The sequence below is a fragment of the Elephantulus edwardii genome, unplaced genomic scaffold (assembly GCF_000299155.1).
Source record: "Elephantulus edwardii isolate Elephantulus edwardi_28Jun2011 unplaced genomic scaffold, EleEdw1.0 scaffold00139, whole genome shotgun sequence".
Taxonomy (NCBI): Eukaryota; Metazoa; Chordata; class Mammalia; order Macroscelidea; family Macroscelididae; genus Elephantulus; species Elephantulus edwardii.
In genome coordinates, this window is record NW_006399889.1 from 4,091,150 (window position 1) to 4,115,550 (window position 24,401).

The window sequence follows — 24,401 nt, forward strand, 5'->3', positions numbered from 1 at the left end:
TGACTACAGCTGCTGCTGAATTTTTAAAAAAATACGTTCTCAGAGGGAAGATGCTGTCCTGTACAGGTTCACAGCTCTGTATGCTGAGCCCAGATTGTGTTCCGCTCTACCTGGATCTAAGATCAAAGTATAAAGCATAAACCTGTACGCAGCCATCCCAGAGAAGGCAGGCTCCTCCTTTCTAGCCCCATCACGATAGACCTTCTCTTTATAGTCTATATTGCGGCTGGAATTTCTCATGTACTCACGTGAATGCTCAATGAATGACTGTGTATCAACTTTGTGAAGGCAGGAGGAAAGTCTGCTTTTGCATGCATTGCTGTAGATCCAGCATATAACATGAAGTCATATCATTTATACTTACCAAATAAATGATTTGCTAAGTTTCAACAGTATTTGAGAAGATCATTTTCAGCATAAAATGCAAGCTAAAATAATGTTTTATTCATTTGAGAAACTAGAAACATGGAAATAAATTTAAAGTGATAAAAAAATTAGCACTAACATTTGATGTGACTTCTGCCTCATCTCCCTGTTGACTAGCAAGCACCATACGTAAGTAGAACATACCTTGCCAATAAAAACTTCCAGGTCCTCCTAGTATAAGATCGCCATTCTAGAAAACAAAAACAGTAACAATTGGGAGAGAAAACAGAATCTTTTTCAAAAATGATAAATTATTATGTTAGCACTGTTCTAACAATTTTTATTTTTTTTAAAGAGAATAAATTTCTTTAAAAAGGAATTCCTATTGGTTGCATGTTTCTATAAAGATTTACAACCTTTGATACCCTATAGGGCAGTCCTACTTCATCCAGAAGAATCATTATGAAATCAGTTTGATCTTGGGTTTGTTTTGTTTTGTGTGTTGGTTGGTTGTTATTTGTTGTTGTTGTTTTTTAAGTTTTTCTACAGTCTGAAGACATAGAATATTTCCTATTCGTTTTTTTTCTTTTTCTTTTTTAGTGTGTGATCAGGTTAAATCATTTCAATTTGACTTAATTTAGGGAAGTTGTATTCTCTCCTTTGAGAATACATAAACTGAGGGTTTTGGCACTGCCTTATGTAAACAAAGCATCTACATGTTTAATGCTATATAATTTAGCAGACATAGTCTTTTCAGAGTTTGCAATAAAATGAAATCCTGTTCCAATTTATCTCAAGGCCACAGAAATGCCTATTCTTTTTTTTTTTTTCTTTCTTTCTTCATACATCTGCAACTTACCTCCTTCCCAGGAGGGAGAACAAAAATTTCTGTCTTGCAGACATAAACATTTTCTCTTCCACTTAGAGATCCACATTACATATCCAGTATCTTTAAAGTAGGGGAAAATACTCAGACACGGATAGAGCATAAAGCAGCTCTTATGTTGATGAAAATTTTTAGTTACTTCATTGATAAATCTCTCCCTCTATGTTCTTAAAAGACACCTCTGTAATCTTGCAAAAAGGTTATATGAATTTTCAAAACAATATTAATTCTATTTTGGATAAGATGAAAAAGATATTGATTCTTGTGATCTTTTAAGAGACAAAAGTCATCCATCCTTTTTCTGAAGGTTTACTTTAAAATGAGGCGTAGAAAGAAAAATGGATACTTTTTCCCATACATATTTCTGAACTATTTAGCAAGTTACTATGTGAAAATCATATCAGAATGTATTATTTTAATAAAAATAAAATGCAAATAGAAAAATTAAGTTGTCAAAACAGGCTAGATAAGGTTCTGTTTAAAAAAATATTTTTCTTTGAAGGGTCGGTATCAAAGTGAGAAGTAGAGAGTGAAAAAAAATTACACGGGCAAAATAGTTGTTTTATATATAAGCTTCAACAGGAAAAAAATTACCTTATAAAAATCCAAACTAAATCCTGCTTGGCAGTAACCCTGGCCTTCAGGATCAGCATTGCCTGTAATGATCAAAATACAGAAACGTAATGTCACCATTCCCAAGATCTATTTTTATAATCAACCCAGGGCATTCTTGTTGTTTTCTTCACAGATTTCTAAAACGAATGAGGAATATGTATTTTATCAACAAAACAATTCACTGCCTTTGAGTTGGTACTAAGTCATAGCTGACCCTCCAGTGGCTTTTCAGAGTCTATAAATGGCACTACAAGAGACTGTCCATCTTCTGAAGAGCAGCTGGTAGATTTGATCCACCTGCCTGTAGATTAGCACTGCAACTCTTTACCCAATAGGCCACAAGAGCTCTCAATGTGTTTTATAGTAATCTTCAAAATCCACTACCAATAATTTAATGCTATGATCTATTTCCATGGTCTAACTACTAAAGTGATACTACAAAATGACCCATATGCATAGCACCCTATGAAGCTACTATATTGGGTTTTACAATTAACATTTGTTGGAAGGTATAAAATCTCCATTTTCCTACTATGTAAAACCATGTTGTTCCAAGTTTTCCATTGTAGTAATGTGTCTATACTTGCCTGCTCTCCCTGCATGTAAGCAGGCATGTCTTCCTAACTGAAAATGCCTTGAAGAAGGAAGGGGGGAAAAAGACAGCTTAATGTGATCACCTGTGTGGACACTTTCTGCAAGAGATGCTGATGAGGGTTTCAGTTTTAAAGTACCTATTAGAAAGTTTCTGGGGTTTTTAGTGTTGTGTGTTACTGTCCTTTTTGGCCTTCAAACGTGGATGGGCAGCCCTGACGCTTAGAGTAAGAGTAAGTAAGGGTGGGGTGGAGCCTGCTCCAGGCCCTAGCGTAAAATCCTTCACGAGGCTTGGGGACTGGAGTCTCTCTACACTCTGGAAACCCTATGAACCTGGAAAAAGGACAAAAGTTATACAGGAGGTGTCCAGGACTTTTGGTCATATGGTCACTATGAGTGGCCTGCGACTTGAAGGCACTTAACAACAACAACAACAGAAAGTTAGGGAGCTCTGGTGGCCTAGTGGCAAGAAGCTGCACTGCAATCTCGAAGGCACAGGGTTCCAGGCCACCAGCCACTCCACAGGAAAAGGATGGGCAATCTCTTCCCTTGTGATTAACTTCTCCCGAAAACCCACTGGAGGGTCAGCTATGGGTTGGTTCCAACTCTACGGTACACAGCACTAGTTAGGAGTACTGGTGGCATAGTGTGTAACATGCTGAACTGCTAATCGAAAAGTTGGCAGTTCAAATCCACCAGCCTATCCCCTGGAGAAAGTCTCCTCCCATAAATAGTTGCCATCTCAAAAACTTGATTAAAGAGTCACCAAGAGTTGGAATTGATCCCCATGACAGAGGCTTTGGTCTCTTCTATTGGGAAATCAGAGTCCCATGGTGGTAAAACAACACATTCAGCTGCTAACAGAAAGATCAGAGATTCAGGTTCACACAGAGTCACCTTGGAAGAAAGGTCTGGTGATCTACTGCCAAAAAAAATCGACAATTGGAAACCGTATGGAACACAGTCCCACCCTGACACACACGGGGTACCATAAATCAACATCAGCTTGACCACAGGTGGTGGGTCATTATTAGGAAGTCCATTTTAATCACTCTATTATAAGTTAGATAAACAAGGAAATTGCATTTCCTGTCACGATTAATCTCACAAGGACATTGCAATACCAGTGTCCAAAAATGAGAAAATCTCCCACTAAGGTTTATTCTGGATTCATTCCAATACAACTCATCAACTGAATATCCAATAGCAGCTTATTATACAGAATTTTTTTAAACTACTGAGAGAACCTCATATGAGTCCTAAAGATCCAGTCAAAAAAATTCTCTAGGGCATTAGGACCAAGTATTTACTATTTGTAACTTGTACTTCAAAGAAGTTATTCTGAAATACTTCAGTGACAACCAAAGTGTGGTTCCGAGAGGGAATTTGAACCAGGATACAGTGAAATATGTGTGTAAATAGTCACTGACTTCTTATCAGGATGTTCAGTATGGAAACTAAAATCCAAGGGCAGGAGAGGAAATGCCCATCAACACAGGAAAAATTTATGGGCCAGGCAAGTGCTTGTTTCAGAAGCGTTTTGTGTTGGTGCTGGCCTTTCCTAGAACGTGCATTCTTTCCGCTGAGTAATATTGGGCTAATTTTAGTATTGTTGTCAACAATTTTTACAGTCACGCTCTTTTTTGTTTTAAAATACTTTCCTACCTAATGCATTGCATTTTAACAAAATTTGTTCCTTATTTGTAGCTTTGTTTTGTGGTTTCCAGTTAAGAATACTATAAAATTCCCTGAAAACTTATCTGTACAGCTTCAAATGTCTAAGTACCAATATTCTAGAAATTAATGAGTATAAATATTCATACACATACAAAAATCTAGAATAATATGTGTTATCTTACTAGGTTAACATGTGTAACCTGGAAAAACAGAAATTATTAAACAAACTTTTCTACAATTCTCTTCGAAAACTCAAGTCAGACTTTTTTTACTTTTGATAGTATATACAATTCAAAAGGAAAGAAGGTAATCATTCTCTGGCATTATTTTGTTCTGAAATAAGAATCTTAAAGTCTACCATGAAATACTGGCTTTTTCATAAAGTTTATTGAGAAAATAGGGAGCTCTGGTGGCCTAGTGGGTAAGGAGCTGTGTTGCCAACCCAAAGGCAGACAGTTCAAGTCCTCCAGCTGCTCTACAGGATAAAGATAGTCAACTCCTCCCAGGTGATTTACAGCCTCTGCTGGAAGGTCATTGTTTAGTCAGTTCTGAATCAACAGCATTTAACAACACTGAGAAAAGACTTACAAGCTTTCTGATTAAAACAAGCCTGGAAGCAGGAGTGGCATCCACTTCCGAAATGGCTTGCCTCCGGAAACTCTATGAACAGTGCTCAGGCCTTTCGTTCGTAGGGACATTATGAGTCGTCTACGACTCAATGGCATCTAACAACAACATGTTAAGCATCAGTTATAAGAGATTATTTTTTAAAAGAAGATTCTTTTTCTCTTTAAATTTTAATTGGTGAGAGTCGAAGAAATCTTTCCTCTGAAACTTCAGCATAACTATACATCATTGTACAGTTAAGCCCCAGAGTAAGCTAAATCTTGGTGTGAGCTCCCAGTCCTGGGAATCAGGTTGAACAGTTCCTGACATTTATTGGTTAAACTTCCAGAGCAGAATGGAAGATTGTGTGGGAACCATCTCCTGCCTAAATTATGGTCATAGAGCTATATGCATGTCATTAAATTGAAAGAACAGATTGATGCCTATGTTGCTCATGGGATCCAAGCTAGTTTGGTTTTGGGGTATGGAGTTACCAGCACTCTCTTTTGAAAATAATATTGCTGATATCCTGGTTCTGTGATGCTGACCACGTGCTCAATAACAAGCTGGCTTTGTGTTATTGAACTGTGGACTCCTTATGAGAGCAGGAAGTCTGCTCCTCAGATGATCTAGGGAGGGGAAAAGGACTGGTGGTGGCAGTAAGAGAGAGACAGCAGTATGTGAAAACCAGGGGTGTTCCGTAGAGTTGAAAGAGGACTTGGCATTTTGTTGAGCAGTGTTGCAGCTCAACAGAAGTTCTTTTAACTTTGGTCAAGCTATTCTTTTTATTTAGAAAACTATTAAACAGGCTCAAATAGTTCACACTCCAGCTTTTTCCCCTACTAATCTAGACTCCATATTCTACCTTTTGCTCCCATATCGGGCAAAAAAGCAGGACAAAAAGCAGTGATAAACTTCATAAACCATCAGACTCGATTTTAGCTGGGAGAACATGGTGCTCAGGTAGAAAGAACTCAGGTAGAAAGCAGGTGAATGATAAGCCTGTCCTTTTACCCATGAGTCTTTACTGTTATGGGGAAGCATCTTTTGCAAATCTGAGAAATTCAATAAGAATAAGCACAAGCATGATTAGCATTGAAACTCGACTTTGCTATTAATTTTCTGAGTAAGTCTTGGATTCTGTTGGTTATACATCTGCTGTAATTTTACTCTTACCTTTATCTTAATAATATTAGTCTTTTACTTATTCCAGCACCACTGCACCTTGAATGGAGTATGATGTGAAATAAGCCACTTTCTGGCTGTTGCCTGACAAGGCATTTCTTCCCTCCCCTACTTTTACTTCTCTTCTCCAAAAGTCTTTACATAAAAGAAGACATTCTCATTACACTGTCTGAAGAGCTTCTCCCTGGCAGAACCATGTTACTATTTACTCTCTTACCTAACTTTATTTTTATTTACATACCTGACATCATATAGTTGTTATACATCGTCAAATTGCCTATGACTCATAGTGACCATATGTACAGCAGCACTGAAGCCTTCCCTGTCCTGAGATGCTGATGGTGCTCTTAGACTTGCCTAAAATGTCAGGTGAAAGAATTCTAAAAATGCCAAATAAGACTTATAATTGTGGTTGTTATGTGTTGTTATGTTAAGTCATGTCCGATCCACAGTGACCCTGTGTACAGTAGCTCTGAATCTGCCCTGTCCTGAGCCAGTCTCACTAATTCTGACACACTAACTCCCATTGCCCCAGTTACTGTATCAATCAATCTCATTGAGTCTTCCTCTCTTGCGCTGTGCCTCCATCCTTCTGAGCATTATGTCCCTTTTCAAGGACTGGTCTCTCCTGGCCACATGCCTAAAGTATGTGAGAAGCAGCTTCAAAATCCTATCCTCCAAGGAGAAACTTGGTTTCACCCTCTCCAAGATAGACCTATTTGGGGTTTGGTTTTTTTTTTGGCAGTTTATGGTATGCTCAAGATTATTCTTAACACCACAACTCAAAGACATTGCCTCTTCTGTTATCCTTAGTCATTGAACAGCTCTCTGATGCATAGCAAGTAATTGGCAAGACCGTGGCCTAATCAAAAAAGGCCTGAAGCTCCTCTACAACTATCGACATTTATCAAAGTTCATAGAGTTTCTGGAGTCATGCTGTTTAGAAAATGATGCTACTCCTGCTTCCAAACCTGTTATAGTATGTAATTGTTGTTATGTGCCATTGAGTTGTCTGTGATATTGATAGATAGATAGATAGATAGATAGAATATATGATGCACAGCACATGATGACAAAGTAAAATATTACAATGAAATGTGCAAGAAGTTAGAGTCAGAAAATCAAAAGGGCCAAACTCACTCAGCATTTCTTAAGCTCAAGGAATTGAAGAACAAATTCAAACCTCAAGTAGCTATAATCAAGAATTCTTTAGGCAAAATATTAAATGATCCAGGAAGTATTAAAAGAAGATGGAAAGAATATCCTGAGTCATTGCATCGAAAGGAATTGGCAGACACAGAAGAATTTAATGAAGCAACATATGAGCTAGGGCATATGGTGAAGGAAGAAGTTCAAGCTGCTTTGAAGAAATTAGCAAAAAATAAGGACCCAGCAGTAGATGGTATACCAATTTAGGTATTTCAACTAACAGATGCGGCCCTGGATGTGCTCACCAAGTTATGCCAAGAAACCTGGAGAACAACCACTTGGCCAACTGACTGGAAGAGATCTATATTTGTTCCCATTCCACAGAAGGGTGATCCAACAGAGTGTGGAAATTATAGAACAATATCATTGATTTCACATGCAAGCAAGATTCTGCTGAAGATTTTCCAAAAATGACTGGAACAGCCCATCATCAGAGAACTGCCAGAAGCCTAGGCTGGGTTTAGAAGGGGTCGTGGTACTAGGGATATTGTAGCTAAAGTTAGATGGATCTTAGCTGAAAGCAGGAAATACCACAGGAATGGCTGTCTGTGTTTCATTGATTATGCAAAGGTGTTTGACTGTCTGGATCATAACAAATTGTGGCTGACTGAGAAGAATGAGAATCCCAGAACACTTGATTGTGCTAATGCGAAACCTATACTTGGACCAGGAGGCAATCATCAGAACAGAGCAAGGAAACATTGCAAAGTTCAAAATTGGGAAGGTTGTACACCAGGGATGTGTCCTATCTCTATACCTTTTCAACCTATACGCAGAACAGATTATCCAGGAGGCTGGGCTCTATGAGGAGAAGTGTGGTATCAGGATTGGTGGAAGATCCATCAACAATCTGCATTATGCAGATGACACAATCCTGCTTGCTGAAACTGAGGAGGACCTGAAGTGGTTGCTGCAGAGGGTCAAGGATTGAAGCCTTCAATATGGATTGAGGCTCAATATCAAGAAGACAAAGATTCTCACCACTGGGCCAGTTGGTAGCATCAGGATGGATGGTGAGGAGATTGATGTTGTTCCCAGTTTTAGTTTGTTTGGCTCCACAGTCAACACTCCTGGCACCAGCAGCCAGGAAATTAAAAGATGTATTGTGATGGGAAAGTCTGATGTTAGGGACCTCTTCAAAGTACTAAAGAGCATTAGTGTCACTCTGGAGACTAAGGTGCGTCTGATACAGGCCATGGTCTTTGCAATCACTTGTTATGCATCAGAGAGTAGGACAGTGACTAGGGAGGATAGAAGGAGAATTGATGCCTTTGAGCTGTGGTGCTGGAGAAGAGTATTGAATGTACCATGGACTACTAAGAAAACAAGTTCATCCTAGAGAGGGTTAAACCAGGCTGGTTTTTAGAAGCAAGGATTCTGAGGCTTTGTCTGACATACTTTGGACATGTTGCAAGGAGGCATCAGTCCTTGGAGAAAGACGTCATGCTTGGGAGGGTGGTGAGACAGTGCAGGAGGGGAAGGCCCTCCATGAGCAGGATTGAGTGACTGTGGTAATCGAAGTGGGTGTGTCAGAGACAGTGAGATTGGCACAGCACAGAGCAGAGTTTAGGGCTGTTGTATGTAGGGTCACTGTGAGTCGCAAGTGACTCGATGGCACATAACAACAACAACATAATGAGCTCTGGTGACCTAGTGGTAGGAAATTGTGCTTCAATTCCAAAGGCATGTGGTTTAAAGCCATCAGCTGCTGCTCCATGGGAGAAGGATAGGCAATCTCTCCCTTGTGATTAATTGGCTCTGAAAACCTGCTGGAGGGTCAACTATGAGTCTGTTCTGATCATACAGTATAGAACTATATAAATTTATCTATTTATTTATCTATCTATCTATTTATTTATTTATTAGATAGCTAGGTTTTTTAAACAGAAATTAAAAATCTTGACAAGTGCATCTGCAGAAAACCTGAGTATACAACTACCAAATAAAGCAACAGTAACTGAGAACATAGTTAAATAGAAAGCTTTTACCAAAAGTGACTCCACACTAAAAAACTAATTAACATCATGTGTGCAATTAGAAAGTAAGCAGTCATCATTCTTTAGAGCACAGAGCACAGATTCTAAAGAATAATTGGGAGTTGAAACAAAAAAATGAGGAATTAGAAAATTCCGCTTACAAGGTATATGTGATATCAGAAATCTTAAATATTTACTTTTCTAGCCATTTTGTTAGCCTCCAATATGAGGGCACGATCTCCAGCTATCTTAACTGAGGGCAAATGTCTTAAAAATCATCAACAACTGAGAAAGAGAGCTTTCTACACTGTAAGGTACCCCAGCAATGAAGGTGTTGGAGAGATTGTGAAGAGAACGTGGCATTGCTGTGAAGAGACTGTGACAAGGTTTAGCTTAGTCTTCTTGCATTTGTTCTGATCATAGTTAAAGGTTTTGCTTGTTGGATGATTGAAGGAAAGGCTGACTTGTTAGTGCTCTTAGATTAAGTTTTCTGGATTATTGAGGAAATTTGAGGCTCCTTGGTTTTGTGCTGCTGAATAAATTAAAGAACTGTGTTTTGCTATTAACTGGCTTAAGACTTCTGCACTAAATCTGGACTTGCATCATGAGAAATTCTTTGTCTGTGCCTCTCCCCAACCTTTTCCCTTATAAATCTCACAACTGTAAGTAAAGCCTTTGAGTCAACAATGAATAGTGAACCCGATAATTTGTGGAAATCGGTGCAGGCCCATGGAGGGTGGCATGTGTGACCAAGCAGCTATCTGTTGCTGCTATGGCTATTATTGATGGAGACAGTTCTCCTTTACGAAGTGCTTAAAAATCAGACTTGGCCACCCTCCCATTGCAGCCAAACTTTTTATAGTTTATGAAATAGAAGAATTTTCTAAAATTTAGATGAGGATCAGTAGAATCAATGACTCATGCCACAATAAGACATTCTATAAAAACTATTAATAACCTTTACCTTATCCCTTTTCGCATGTAATGCTATAATAACATCTTAAGCTTGACTGCACTCCTGCCTGCAGCAGAAAAGCTCTTCAGTTAAATTTCAGTTTCAAGATATGAAAACAACTTACTGTTCCGACAAGGAGAGTACTCAGCATATGCACTGAAATTCTGAATTGCCACATAGCAAGTGCCTACTGGATCCTTTTCTGGTGTTGGTTTGAGAGTTCTCCAGTGATATAATGGGGCACAAGCCTATTAAACATAGAAGACATGTAGAAATAAGTATGTATTTTTATTGTATTCATATTATTATTCATCATGTTGTGCAACCAACATCACTATTCATTTCCACCATTTATAACATCCCAAAAAGGAATTCAGTACTCCATATGCAATGACTCCCCACTCTGCACTTTTTCTCTTTCTCTGCCCAGGCAATTACTGACAAACTTGTCTCTATGGGCTCTTCTATTCTAGACTTATTATGTAATTGGGATCATGCACTACTTGTTCTTTCAGTGCCTGATCTTTCTCACTCAGCATGTTTTAAGGCTTAACCATATTGTAGCATGTACAAGAACTTCATTTCCTTTTTATGGGTAAATAATATTCCATTATATGTATATACTACTTTTTTTTACCCATTCATTGACTGATGGACATATAGATTGTTTAGTTACAAGTTATCTTGTTTTATTGTTTTCCACTTTACTGCACGTTGCAGATAACACCCTTTCCCCCCTTTCTTAATGAATTAACAGTTTGTGATAACCTTGCTTCAGGCAAATTTATTAGTGCTGATTTTTTTCCCCAACAGCATGTGCTTATTTCATACCTGAAACACTTTGGTAATTCTCACACTATTTTAAACATTTTCATAGTGTTATCATGCACTTTATACACTGCAGAACAGTGTAAATACAGCCTTTATATGCCTTGAGAAAGGAAAATAATTAACATGACTGGTTTTACTGTGATAGTTGCTTTAATGTCTAGAACCAAAGCAGCAATATCTGCAAAGTGTACCCTTATTTTTAATAATGTTGCAATGGATTTTGTTAGATAAATATGTTTGAGCTTTGGTGTTTCTAACCAGGAATGGCATCCTTAGGTCATCATATAAAAACTCTATGTTTAACATTTTTATTAACTGCCAAACTGTTTACCATAGAGATTGCATAGTTTTATTCTCCCATCAGCATAAGGGTTCCAATTTCTCCATACCTTCATTCACATATTTTGTTTTCTATTTTTTCTGATAAGAGTGAAGTGAGTGGGTGTAGAGTAAATATACTTTTGGTGTAGTATCCTCATGCTATATTTTCTTTTAAATATGATCAATGTACACTAATTTGTGGAAAATTATGTGAAATTGTTAGGTGAATTAATTGGCATCTAGAATGTTAATGAGTACCTTGGTAGTCAGAGTTAATGAAACTTCAAAGGCCAATTTTTAATGCACTATAAAATCAGAGTAAATTAAACATATGCAAAGGAATGAGTCTTTCCTACAGGATTTTAAATCAAAGTAAATGAAAGGAAATAGTTCCTAAAAGCAAGGAATGTGTGTTTTCTTTTATAAAAGTTGGACTTCCATAAAAACAATGACTATTTTAAGAGCATAGTCTATTCAAATGAGAAGTTCTTTGTCTAATCATTGCTTTAGTTAAGAAACAATATCATTCTTTTCATTCAAAAGATACAGACAAGTTTATAAACCTCTGTTTTGTGAATTCCTCTGATTTATCACTGAAGATGTATGTAGCTCATAGGTTTTGGGGGTTTTTTCCTATAAAGACTCTTTTATTAAATTTTAAACAGCATAAAGACAAAACAAAGGCAATCATTCAGGAATGAGGCAAACCAGTAGTATAATCTCAAAGGAGTCCACTAAACAGAAGACAAATGAAATAATCTCAGATTATAATTGGTGGAAGGTAATATATATGAATGTTGTAAGCAAGCATATGTAGAATGGCAACAGATCTTGATTGAAATATATCTGCAACTATAGATTTAAAATGTTTACAGAACTCATTGCGGGACTTCAGCCTGTCTAAGTGATATAAACCTTAGCCCTGAGGACCAAGGTTTTTTGTTTAGACATGCTACCCCTTAATCACAGTCTTCTTGAATTTACTTTCCATTTAGTAGTTTTTATTCACAGCATAACTGAAAGTAAAAAAAGAAGAAAAAAAACAAAAACACAACATTATGCTTGTTTTAGCAATTTTACAAGAGATGAAGAAAGAGTGTTATTATAAGAACATTAAAGACAGCCTGTGGGGACACTAATAACCTGGAATGATTCTGCTGACAATGGAGAAATTTATTGAGATAAATTCCAAGGACTTCAGACAATCTTTTTTGAGAGAGCTATCTATATTATTCCATAAATGTCTTCTTAAAACTGTTGTTGTGAAATGTCTTCTTAAAACTAGGATGTAAAAAAACTAAAGGGCAAGGAATAGAATAATCTGTGCATATTACTGACTCACATACAGCACGATAAATAATGGAACATAGACACAGACACTTGTTGGCCCATCAGAGGCCTTTAGCATATATTTGAATATCTACATATTTAACACAGTAGTTTGCATTAAAAATAAGTACAACAAAGATATATGTAATAAAATTTCACTTAGTGTAGGTAAAAATTCAAATAAATGGGTAAGAATTGAAAGAAAATTTTATTTTACTGAAACAGCAAGATGGATTGACACAGTGACTATAATAATGTGTTCAACATATCAGAGCAGGATAGGGCAAGTTTTAGATCTGTTGGTCACTGGGCCACTGAGTCATAGTCAATTCTATGGCACCTAACAACAACAAGAAATTGCTATCCCAAATTATTGCTAGTTGTGTGCCTTGTGCATTTATGAAACTTACTTGATGCCTCATCTAGGCTTTATAATTTAGCACTGTTACTCTGCTTTATAACGTCACTGTCGGAATATATTGTGTTGGGGGAAAAAGATAATGTTTCTAAATTATTTTACCTAACATCAGAAACGTAAGGAACAGAAATAAACAACAGTAAGAAAAGAAAGTGGTACATGCTCCAAGTGTTCTCTGAGTCCCTCCTTCTTGTTGTTCTTGTTGATTGCCCTTGAGTTGGGCATGACTCATAGCGACTCTATAAACAAAAGACCTAATGCTTTTCTATAATTATTGTCATTTCTCCAAGTTCGTAGAGTTTCCATAGGCATGTGATTTAGAAAGTGCATACCACTCCTGCTTCCAAATCTGTTTTACAACTGGGAGCTCCACCAAACACTGCCCACATGGGAAACCATTATGACATTTGACAGCCCAATGGCAGAAGGTTCAGCATCACAGCAAACCCAGATTACCTCAGTATAGCAAATTGACAGAGTGAGGTACAAAGCAGAAAAATGTTCCTTCAAAATATAACAACACTAGTGGTTAAGTGCCATCAAGTGGAATACTACTCATAGGGACACTATAAGCAAAAGACCTGAACACTGTTCTGTAATTAACATCATCCCTTTATGCTCATAGAGTTTCCAGAGGCATCTGGCTTAGGAAGTGGATGCTATTCTGGCTTACACACCTGAATCAACCTTGAAGCTCTTCTCAACACTGTCCATAATGGGTAGCCATTATGATATTTGACACAAGTATGGCACAGTGTTCAGCATCACAGTAACTCCAAGTTATTCAGTTCAGCAAACAGACAAACAACTGCTGTATAACTTAAAGAATGTTCATACAAACACTAATGAATGAATTAGTTAATTAATGCAAGAAACCAACTTCTAAAGTGGAACCACTCCACAGGAGCCTCCAGGCCAGCTACAGACTTAGCCCAGCACAACAGTATTTTAAAGACATGCCCAAAATTGCCACCAAGCAGATATATGCACACTCATGTTTATTGTTGCTTTGTTGGAAACAACCAAGTGCCCATCAACAAATGAATGAATAGAGAAGTTGTGATATATTCACACCATAGAATATTATGCAGCATTGAAATACAAGGAACTAATGAAATATTATGCAAAATAAGTGACCCTGGAGGACATTATGCTAAGTGAAATATCTCAGTCACAAAAGGACATATACTGACTGCATAATGCCACTGTTATTAAACCGGACTGACATTGGGGCTAGGGGCAAACTAAGAAAAGAAGGAATAATAATGTACACTGCATTGAAACTGATGAGGGAGAGAACTGTTTAAAAGGACTATATGATTAGGTATATTTGTATGACAAGAGTCCAGAATAAGAATTGCATAGTAAAGTGAACTGGGGTGGGGGTGGTATTGTATAACAATGAAAGATTTTTTTTTTCTTTTCAAAGAGAAAAGCAAACTGGGGTTGGGGGGCAGGCCAGGATAGGCAGGGAAGAAAATGTGCAACAATGAATGAATGGAAACCTAAGTTCTCTATAAACTTTGATTAAAATATAAATTAAAACAATAATTTAAATTAAAACAATATTAAAAAAAAAAGGCATGCTCAACAAATGCTGTTGACTATGATAAATCCAGTAGACTCTTCACCATTGGGTCATTGTTGGCTAAATCAGACAAAAGTTTAGCCAGCTGACACCCATTTGTGGATAGAAAAAACCAGTAACACAAACCAAAAACTTTCCTTGCATGACCCTTATGAAGACAGGCGACACCAACTTCTAGAACCACTCACAGGAGCCTCTAGGCCAGCCACAGAATAAGCCCAGCACTGTGGAATTTTAAAGACAAGTCCCTCCTTACAAGCTTATATTCTAACATAAGCAAATGAGTATGATAGCTGAAATGGAAAACATGAAATCCTATTTAAGCAAACTGAATAGCACTAATTTTGCTAGTGAGAGATGCAATCCATAAGCTATTTATTTCTTTTTAACTTCTCTTCTACTAGGTCAAATGTGCTATATGCTTTACCTATTTAGTGCAGAGCTAAGGACAGATTTCAATTTCAAAGTTCTTTTGTGATTTCAAATGTGCTCTTGATCATTTAGTCCAATGTATAACTTGTTGTGCTATTGTGTACCGTGTTGAGTTGCAACCATCCCATAGCTTAGTAAACTCACAAGTAATCTGGTGAATAAATTCAGTCTAAGGTTGTAATATGAAAAGCAGAAGGCACTTGGGCAATGAATGCTTTAGCCCAAACAGCCCACATACTTTACCAAATAGTTTTACCTTCCTTCTCACCAAAGGACATTTTAATGTCATGAAATTTCATTTCAGCACTTTCCTACTGCTGAGATATATATATATATATATTCTGTTTATGTGGTAATAATTATAGAGAGTTTTTGTTGCCTAGTCCATCAGGAGCAGTACTTCATTCAAACTAAAGTTAGCACCTCTCTGAAAGTCAAAATCTACCAGCCACTGATCAGGAAGTTGTGTAGCCAACCCAGAGGTGGGCAATTCAAATCCATCAACTCCTCCTTGGGAAAAAGATGGGTCATTGCTTTCTATGTGATGTACAGCCTCTGAAAATCTGCAGGAGGTCTGTGGCTTCTGACTCAATGGCAAGGGAGTTTGAGTTTCTGAGTCTGAGTAATAGTTAAGTTTTGACCTAAACCAAATAATGTGCACAGGTTGATATTCAGATGTCCAAAATGATACTTTATAGGCTGCATTTGAAGTTTTAATGATTGTTACCAAAGGACTAAATTTAATTCTGTGTTATACTAATATTTATCACTCAGAGAAGCAAGTTTAACTAGGAATAGACATATTATTTCTTATTATTCAACTTAGAAAATGCAAACATTCCAAAAACTAACCATTTTTAAAATTATGAATGTTGTTGTTGCTGTTAAGTGCCATTGAGTTGCTTGCGACTCATAGTGGGCATCTATGTACGATAGCTCTGAACCTTGCCATAATCTGAGATAGGCTTTCTCTGAAACACCTACTCCCATTGCCCCAGTCATGGTGTCAATCCATTTTATCTGGGATCTTCCTTTCCTGTGCTGTCCCTCCACCATTCCAAGCATGATGTCCTTTTCCAAGGACTGGTCCCTCCTGGTTACATGCCCAAAGTATGTGAGATGAAGCTTCAAAATCCTTGCTCCCAAGGAGCAGCCTGATCTCTCCCTCTCCAGGATAAACCTGTCTGTTCTCTTTGCAGTCCTCTTGGCTGTCAATACTCTTCTCCAGCACCAAAATTCAAAGGCATCAATTCTTCTTCTGTCAACTCTAGTCACTGTCGAGCTCTCTGATCCATACTAAGTAATTGTGAAGACCATGGCTTGAATCAGGTGCACCTTAGTCTATAGATTAACATCGGTAATCCTTAGTACTTTGTAGAGGTCCCTGACAGCAGTTTTCCCTAGAGCAATTATTCTTTTGATTTCTTGACTACTGGTGCCAAGAGTGATCTGAGCAAGGTGAAATTGTTAACAACCTAAGTCTCTTCTCCATCTCTCAGTGGTGAGAATCCTTGTCTTCTTGACGGAGAGCTTTAATCCATATTGAAGACTACAGTCCTTGACCTTCTGCATCATGCACTTCAGGTCCTACCCAGTTTTGGCAAGCAAGGCTGTGTCATCTGCATAATGTGGGTTGTTAATGAATCTTCATCCAATCCTGATGCTACTTTCCTCATCATAAAGCCCAGTCTTCCCCCAACCCCCATGATCTGTTCTGCATATAGATTGAAAAGGTATGGAGACAGGAGCCAATAGGTATACTATTTTGTTTCCAATGGTTTTGAGGGTTTCTCCAAACACTGATTACATGACCAACAATTATATATTTCAGATAGTCAAAACTTTAAAAAAATTAATACAGCAGTCAAAAAGAATTTTTAACCTCTATTATTACATGGACAATTGGGAAGGGCATATGCCAGGGATGTGTCCTGTCTCCATACCTTTTCAACCTGTATGCAGAACAGATTATCTGGTAGGCTGGTGTCAGGATTGGTGGAAGATCCATCAACAATCTGCGCTATGCATATGACACAACCCTGCTTGCTGAAACTGAGGAGGACCTGAAGCACTTTCTGCAGAGGGTCAAGGACTGCAGCCTTCAATATGGATTGAGGCTCAATGTCAAGAAGACAAAGATTCTCACCACTGGACCAATTGGCAGTATCAAGATGGATGGTGAAGAGATTGAGATTGTTTACAACTTTAGTTTGCTTAGCTCCACAGTCAACACTCTCGGCACCAGTAGCCAGGAAATTAGAAGACGTATTGCCATGGGAAAGTACTGAAGAGCAATGGTGTCACTCTGGAGACTAAGGTGCATCTGATAAAGGCCATGGTCTTTGCAATCACTTGTTATGCATCAGAGAGTTGGACAGTGACTAAGGAGGATGGCAGGAGAACTGATGCCCTTGAGTTGTGGTGCTGGAGAAGAGTACTGAGGGTACCATGGACTGCTAGAAAACAAACAGATTCATCCTGGAAAGGTTAAACCAGGAAGCTCCCTGGAGGCAAGGATTCTGAGGCTCCATCTAACATAGTTTGGACATGTTGTAAGGAGGGACCAGTCCTTGGAGAGGGACATCATGCTTGGTAGGGTGGAGGGACAGTACAGGAGGGGAAGGCCCTCTATGAGGTGGATTGATTCAGCGACTTGGGTAATTGGGACAGGGCGTTTCGGAGACAGGGGGATTGGCACAGGACAGAGCAGAGTTTAGGGCTGTTGTACATAGGGTCGCTATGAGTCGCAAGCGACTTGACGGCACATAACAACAAACAATTATTATATGGACTTGGCTTCAATGTCAACTCCAACAGGTCCCACTGTGCATTGCTATCGAGGTATTTCTGACTCACAGCAACTGCAACACAGGTGACAGTAGAACTGATTCACAGAGTCTTCAAGCCTACTAATCATTACAGCTGGGAAGCAGGAGCGGCACCCACTTCCGAAATGGCTTGCCTCCAGAAACTCTATGTATGAACAGTGCTCAGGCTGTTCGTTCATAGGGTCACTATGAGTCGTCTATGACTCGACGGCACCAAACAACAACAACAACAATCGTTATAGAGACTGATAGCCGGCTATACTGTTCACCTTTGGGATCATTGGTAATTTTGAACCACTGATTTTTTTAGTTAGTGGCCAGGCTAACAGATTTCAAAGGATTTTTTTTCCACTTTCATGGAGTCTATAAACAGTATTAATCTAAATATAAGACTATAGAAATTATATTGTAAAGATTGAGTTTGTAACTAGAAAAAAAGGATATCTATATTCCGTACACTACATGTTTTATGTCAAAGCCTCTTGGAGTTTAACTACAAGGCCAAGTAAAACAGAATTTCCTTTACATATTTACATAATATTCTTGTACAATCACAATTCAAATAGCTTTAAACAAATCCCAACAGCCAAAGTTATTTCTTTTTTTGTTACAAGGAAATTAAAGCAAGCAAGAGTTTAAGCTCCTAAACTAAAAGACAAATTCCCAGATCAGCATAATACAATAGCTTATTTCTTAAGAATTTAAGCATTTACATTGGTAAGAACAATTAGAGAAGAAAGTGATAAAGTCATAACATTTTAAAGCAGAAAGGAATCCACTTGGAAGGGATATTTTTACTTGAAAATTATTTAAGTACTCAGAAAATGTCTATTAACTTAGTAAATTTTATGGGTTTTACTTAGAAAACACTCATGAACTCAAAATATTCATTAGGTTAAAAAAAAGTTAAAGTTTTTCTGTAAGTTCTGAAAAGAATTAATGATGCTACAAAAGGTTAATTTTTTGAGACTCTGACGGCAAAGTGTTTAAACACTTAGTTGCTAACTGAAAGAAAGGTCATTCATTGTTTCAAATCTCCCACTTTCTAAAGAAACGTAAGGTAATCTGCTCCTATAAACATTTGCAGATCTACTTGTTGTTCTTACAAAGTAAATCAAAACAACCAAGAGTGCCCACCCCAAACAATGCCATTGAACAGGTTCCCATGTACAGCAATCTTTCCCTGGGTTTCTGAGATGGTAAATCTTTACAGAAGGAGACTGCCATTCTTTCTATCTCAGAGTAGCTGCGGAATATGAACAGCCAGCCTTTTGATTAGCAGCTCACTATGTTACACACTACGCTACCAGGATTCTGGCCTGTAGCTAAATTGAAAGGACAAACGGATTTGGTTTTGGTTTAGAATGTTAGTAGGCCAATTTCCCTGGTCAAATTTCAATCAGTCCTTTAAATCGTCTTAAGAAATACCATATTTTCTTGCCAGCACTTAGCTCTTATGTTTCAACTTTTCTCAGACGTTTTCAAAATATATTTTTTACTTTTTAAAATTTTATATTGGTTTGCAGACAAAATTTGTATAATTGTTTTTCACTTATGTACATTGTGTTTCACAAAGTACATTTATTCATATTGTGTTTCATATACTCACTTCCATACACTGTGTTTTATAAAATTAATCACTATTGATCTGTGTCCACTGTCACCTGTCTTTTCAGGTCTCCATAAGATCTATTCTAATTCCTTCACCTCTTTCCTCTGCTCATCAAATTCTGTGACCCCATGATTTCTCTCCCTCTTCACCCTTAGCTCCGCTGTCTCTCCCCCCTTCTCCTTTGGACTTTTATCCACATCTTACTAGTTATCCTTCTAATTTTTACAATAATGATCTGATGTAGTATTTGTCTTTTTCTAACTTCTGACTGAGTTAGTTCACTTAGTATAATGCTCTCTAGCCTCTCCCATGTTATATAATATTTTTCAAAATTGTGGCTCTTAAGTGCTGCATAGCATTTCATCATATAGATTTACTGAAGTTTCTAAGTTAATTTGTTTGTTGATGGTCATTTGGCCTGTTTCAATTTTCTTGCTATTGTGAATAATGCTATGAATATTGATGTACAAGTCTCCAATTGTGTCTCTGTTCTATTTTCCTTGGGGTATATTCCTTGTATTGGAATAGCTGGGTCTGATAGCATTTCTATATTCAGTTTTTCAAGGAAACGCCAAACTGTTATCCAGACTGGTTATACCATTTTACAAACCCACCAACAGTGTATATGAGAAATCAAAACCATTTTATATCTTATAGCTTTAAACGAAGACCTCTGGTGGCTTAATGATAAGAAGATGTACTGACAGTGCAAAGATAGTTTGAATCTACCATTAACTCCATAGAAGAAAAATGGGCAATCTCCTCCCATGTGATTTATAACCTCTGAAAACCTGCGAAAAAATCAATTATGAGTCAGTACTGACTCAAAGGTACATAAGAACAACAATATGAAGCTTTAAACAGTAAAATTGATTCTTTTAAACACTAAATTCCTCTTCCAAGGTGCTTATTTTACAAGTATGGCATGCAAAGATTTTCATGAAAATGAATACTGGAACATTTCCATATACTTAGAACTCTAAAGCAACACAACACACAGCCCATACTCACCACGACCTTCCCTTTATGAGCTTTCACTGTTGCTCCAAACCACTGATTCGATTTGAACTCTATAGGTTCTTTGGTTCCGTTAACTCTGATCTTCCTGTTGTCTGACAAGAAGGATACGAGTTGTTAATCATTTGTAAAATTTGACAGTCCATTAAAATAAGCTACCAAGAATTTTACAGTACAAATTGATGCCAAAATTTATATGCAAATGCAAAGGACAAAGATAAATTAATATATTGTTGAAGGAAAACAAGGCGAAAGGATTTAATCTATTAAAACCTATTATACGGTTAAGGCAAAGGAGCCTCTCTGGCAATTCATATCCACTACAGCTCATTGGAGAAAGATGGGCAGTCTCCTCTCAGGGGTTCTACAGACTCAGAAACCCACTGGAGGGTCAGCTATGAATTGGTTCCTACTTAAAGGAAATTAGTATTGCAACTAAGCTAGTGAAATACTGAGGCCAATGCAATGAAATAGTGCCTAGAAACACTATTTCTAGAGAAACTTTCTGCATTCATAGACACCACATAATAAAAATAGTATTGATGAGGGAAAGAGTGAATACAATAAAAGTCGTCGGAAAACCAATTTCATTCAAGATCAGTTTCCTTTTGTTCAGTCTAAGCTATAAATGTCTTTCTTTAGACAAATGTCAAGCAAATAAAAATATCTATTTGAACATGATATTTCATACTTAAAAGATTTTTTTCAATACTTTACATTTCCATAGATGAATTATACTGTAAAGTTAATAATACAATCTGCAATGATTTTGAAGCTACAGTTAACCACAGGTAGGTAGGTATCAAATCTAAAATTCCTCTAGAAAAATTCCTTAACCACAGGTAGGTAGGTATCAAATCTAAAATTCCTCTAGAAAAATTCCTTAACCACAGGTAGGTAGGTATCAAATCTAAAATTCCTCTAGAAAAATTCCAAATCACTTTCAATAGCAAAACGTGGATTTTTCACCAGTCTGCAAAGAAAAAGGCATTCTCAGCATGGATTAAACAAGAAGAGGGATGAAGACCATGACTTTCATCTGAGCTGTATGGTTTTACCTTAACACAGTATTATAAATGCTTATGTATATGTATATACACATACATAGGACATCTTCGAAGTGTGTGTGTATTCTGATAGTATAGTCTACAGTCAGTTGCATGGCTAACCTAAAGGTCTCTGGTAGTTCAAAGCCAAGTACAGTCTCCTTTTGTTAGGATTTACAGCCTCTGAGAAACTCTGAGAAGGTTGCTATGAGTTGGAGCCAACTCAATGGCAGTGGGTTTGAGTACATACAAGTACACACACATGCACACACATACATATAGACCATGTTTGCAGATGTCAGTATGAGAGGGCAATCTGAGAAGTAATTCAACTAGCTTATAAGAGACTTCAAGTTTTAATAAAAAACAGATATCTTTCTTCCAGTTCTCTTTTTATTTCTCACATGGTTCTAGTCACTCTGGTCTAACTGGAAGGCACTTCATTGATAATAGTGGATTTTCTAAAGACATGTGTATTGTGGAGTCTTATTTATATGCATTTCCCCTGGTGTGTATCTTATTTTTCTTCTTTGACTCTGTAATAAGTGCATTTGAAAATTAACTTAGTTCTTATTAAGCAAAGCCAAAACATACATGTAATTAAGCCTTCAGTAGAGTTTCTTTGTGATTACAGACTGTTTTCCTTTTAAGAATAAATTATATATACTCAATCTTAACCTAAAATTTGCATTTTGACATGTTAGAAGAAAATCACTTAGTTTCCTTTTTAAATTTTTGTCCTTTTGATGTTTCTGAACTTTGCAAGGAAAAAGAAGTACCAGGTTCTGGAAATCTTCACCCAGACTGCACACCATTGGCAAAGAACTGAAGCAGCTTAGAGTTTACAGTATAAAATTGAAAAGATAAACATGTCTGCTTGTGTCTACACAGCCTGGAAGATCATAGAACTCAGATTTGAAGCATCTTGTCACCATTAACAGTGTGACTTTGGGTAATTCATTTAATCGTTGGTTTTGTGTTTTTTTTTTTAATTCCTTCATCTGTAAAATTTGGCCAAGAATATCTTTTCCCCAGGTAATAATAAAATCATGAAGATCACATGAGATAAATGAACAAAACATGTTTTATTAGCTGGAAAGATGGATCCTACAGACGTCTCATAGCAATACAACTCAAACTCATAACTTTTCAAATCTCTCCTAATTAGAATTCTGGAAACCCAACCTAAGCCCAAAAGTTAAGAAGGACCTCACGCAAAAGTAATATATTCTTATTAGGGCGACATGGCACTCAGAATTGGAATTAGTGACACCTAACAAGATTGCCCATGTGTCTCTGATTAAGCACTGGGAGAAAACATTCTAGTGGACCCTAAATTCCTAGACTGTTATAAAGCCTTGAAACATAAAGGAGATCCCAAGTGACTTAAGAAAAAGCCGCTGTGAGGAAGGAAATGAATTCTGGGGAAAGAGAGAAGCCAGTTCCAAGTGCGGCTTGGCTTTGCTAGAGAAAATGATGCGGTCTTTTCTTTGCAGTTCCTGAGGCATCTTTTTGGAACTTAGCAGTTGGACTGTGTAATAAGTTATGAAAAATGCAAACCACGGGTTATTCCTTAGCAACAAATCTCTTCTGGGCCAAGAGCACAAACAAATGAACTTCATTAATTCCATGGTTAGTCTAAGGACCAAAATAGAGAATAATATCACAGATCTATATTTACTGAGGAGACCTGCAGGCCTCATGCTGTATTTGTTGGTTTACTGGAAGGCTGGCAGTTCAAATGCATCAGGCACTCAAGGGATGGAAAAGTTAGTCTCCTTTCATAACAATTTACAGCCTTATAACACGAGTAAAGAGTCACCATGAGTTGAAATCAACTCAACAACAGTAGGTATATCTGCTGAGGAGTCTCTGGGCACAGGGCATGATTAACACACTTGGCTGCCAGCTAAAAGGGTAGAAAGGTGAACCCACCCAGATGAAAGGTCTGGAGAGCATCTTCTGAAAACATAGGTGGCATGATCCCTGGAGAGTTGTGCTGAGCTTCTCTGGTTTTTCAAAGCCCCCAGCAGCTCTCCAGGTGAAAAATGGACAGCCTCCTACCACGTGATTTACAGCTTTGGAAACCCAGTGAGTGCTCAGCTTTGAGTTGGTTCCAACTTAAAGGCAATGTTGTCGTAATTGTGTACCATCATGTTGGAAGCAATGTTGTCCTTACTGAGTGCCATCAAGTCAGAACCAACCCACAGCTGACCTTCCAGAGAGTTTTCAGAGGCAGTAATTGCATAAGAAGAGATTGCCCATCCTTTTTCTGAGAAGCAGCTGGTAGATTTGAACTTCATGCCTTTGGAACTGCAGTGCAGATTCTTACCACAAGACCACCAGAGCTCCCTTGCTCTTAGCTACAACTAACCTAAAGTTTAGCAATTCAAATTTATCCAGTCACATCATTTTTCTGTAACCAAGAAAATGCAATGGCTTGGATGAGGTATACCTTAGTCACTAAATTATATCCTTGCTCTTTAGCATTTAAAGAAGTCCGTTTAAAGAGTAGATAGTGTAAGTATGCATAGACACTTTTACGACTAATGATGGCTGCTGCACAGTTTAAAATAAAAAAAGGTAAGTATTACAGATGTATCCTTTCTCCCTATCTGATCAATCTGTATGCTGAACAAATCATTTGAGAAGATGGATTTTATGAAGAACAATGTGGTGTCAGGATTGGAGAAAGAGACATCAACAACCTGTATTATACATATGACACAACCTTGCATGCTGAGTGCAAGGAGGACTTGAAACACTTGTTCCAGAAGCTCAAAAACTACAATATTCAATATGGATTATGATGTTTACATCTCAACATCAAGAAAACAAAGATCCTCACCACTAGGCCAAGAGGCAACACCATGATAGATGGAGAAAAGACTGAAGTTGTCAATGATTTTACCT

At 37.5% G+C, this 24,401-nt stretch overlaps 1 protein-coding gene across 2 annotated transcripts in view; it reads right to left on the reverse strand.

Annotated features, from left to right (window-relative positions):
- The window catches only part of ITGA8 (integrin, alpha 8), a 312,225-nt gene that overhangs the window by 243,837 nt on the left and 43,987 nt on the right, over positions 1-24,401 (reverse strand). For both annotated transcript variants that reach the window (XM_006894290.1, XM_006894291.1), the window contains exons 3-6: positions 20,437-20,537; positions 10,191-10,314; positions 1,847-1,908; positions 571-616 (exon numbers count right to left, since the gene is read on the reverse strand). In XM_006894290.1, coding sequence (XP_006894352.1) covers positions 571-616; positions 1,847-1,908; positions 10,191-10,314; positions 20,437-20,537 — 333 coding nt within the window. The remainder of the gene's footprint in view (positions 1-570; positions 617-1,846; positions 1,909-10,190; positions 10,315-20,436; positions 20,538-24,401) is intronic.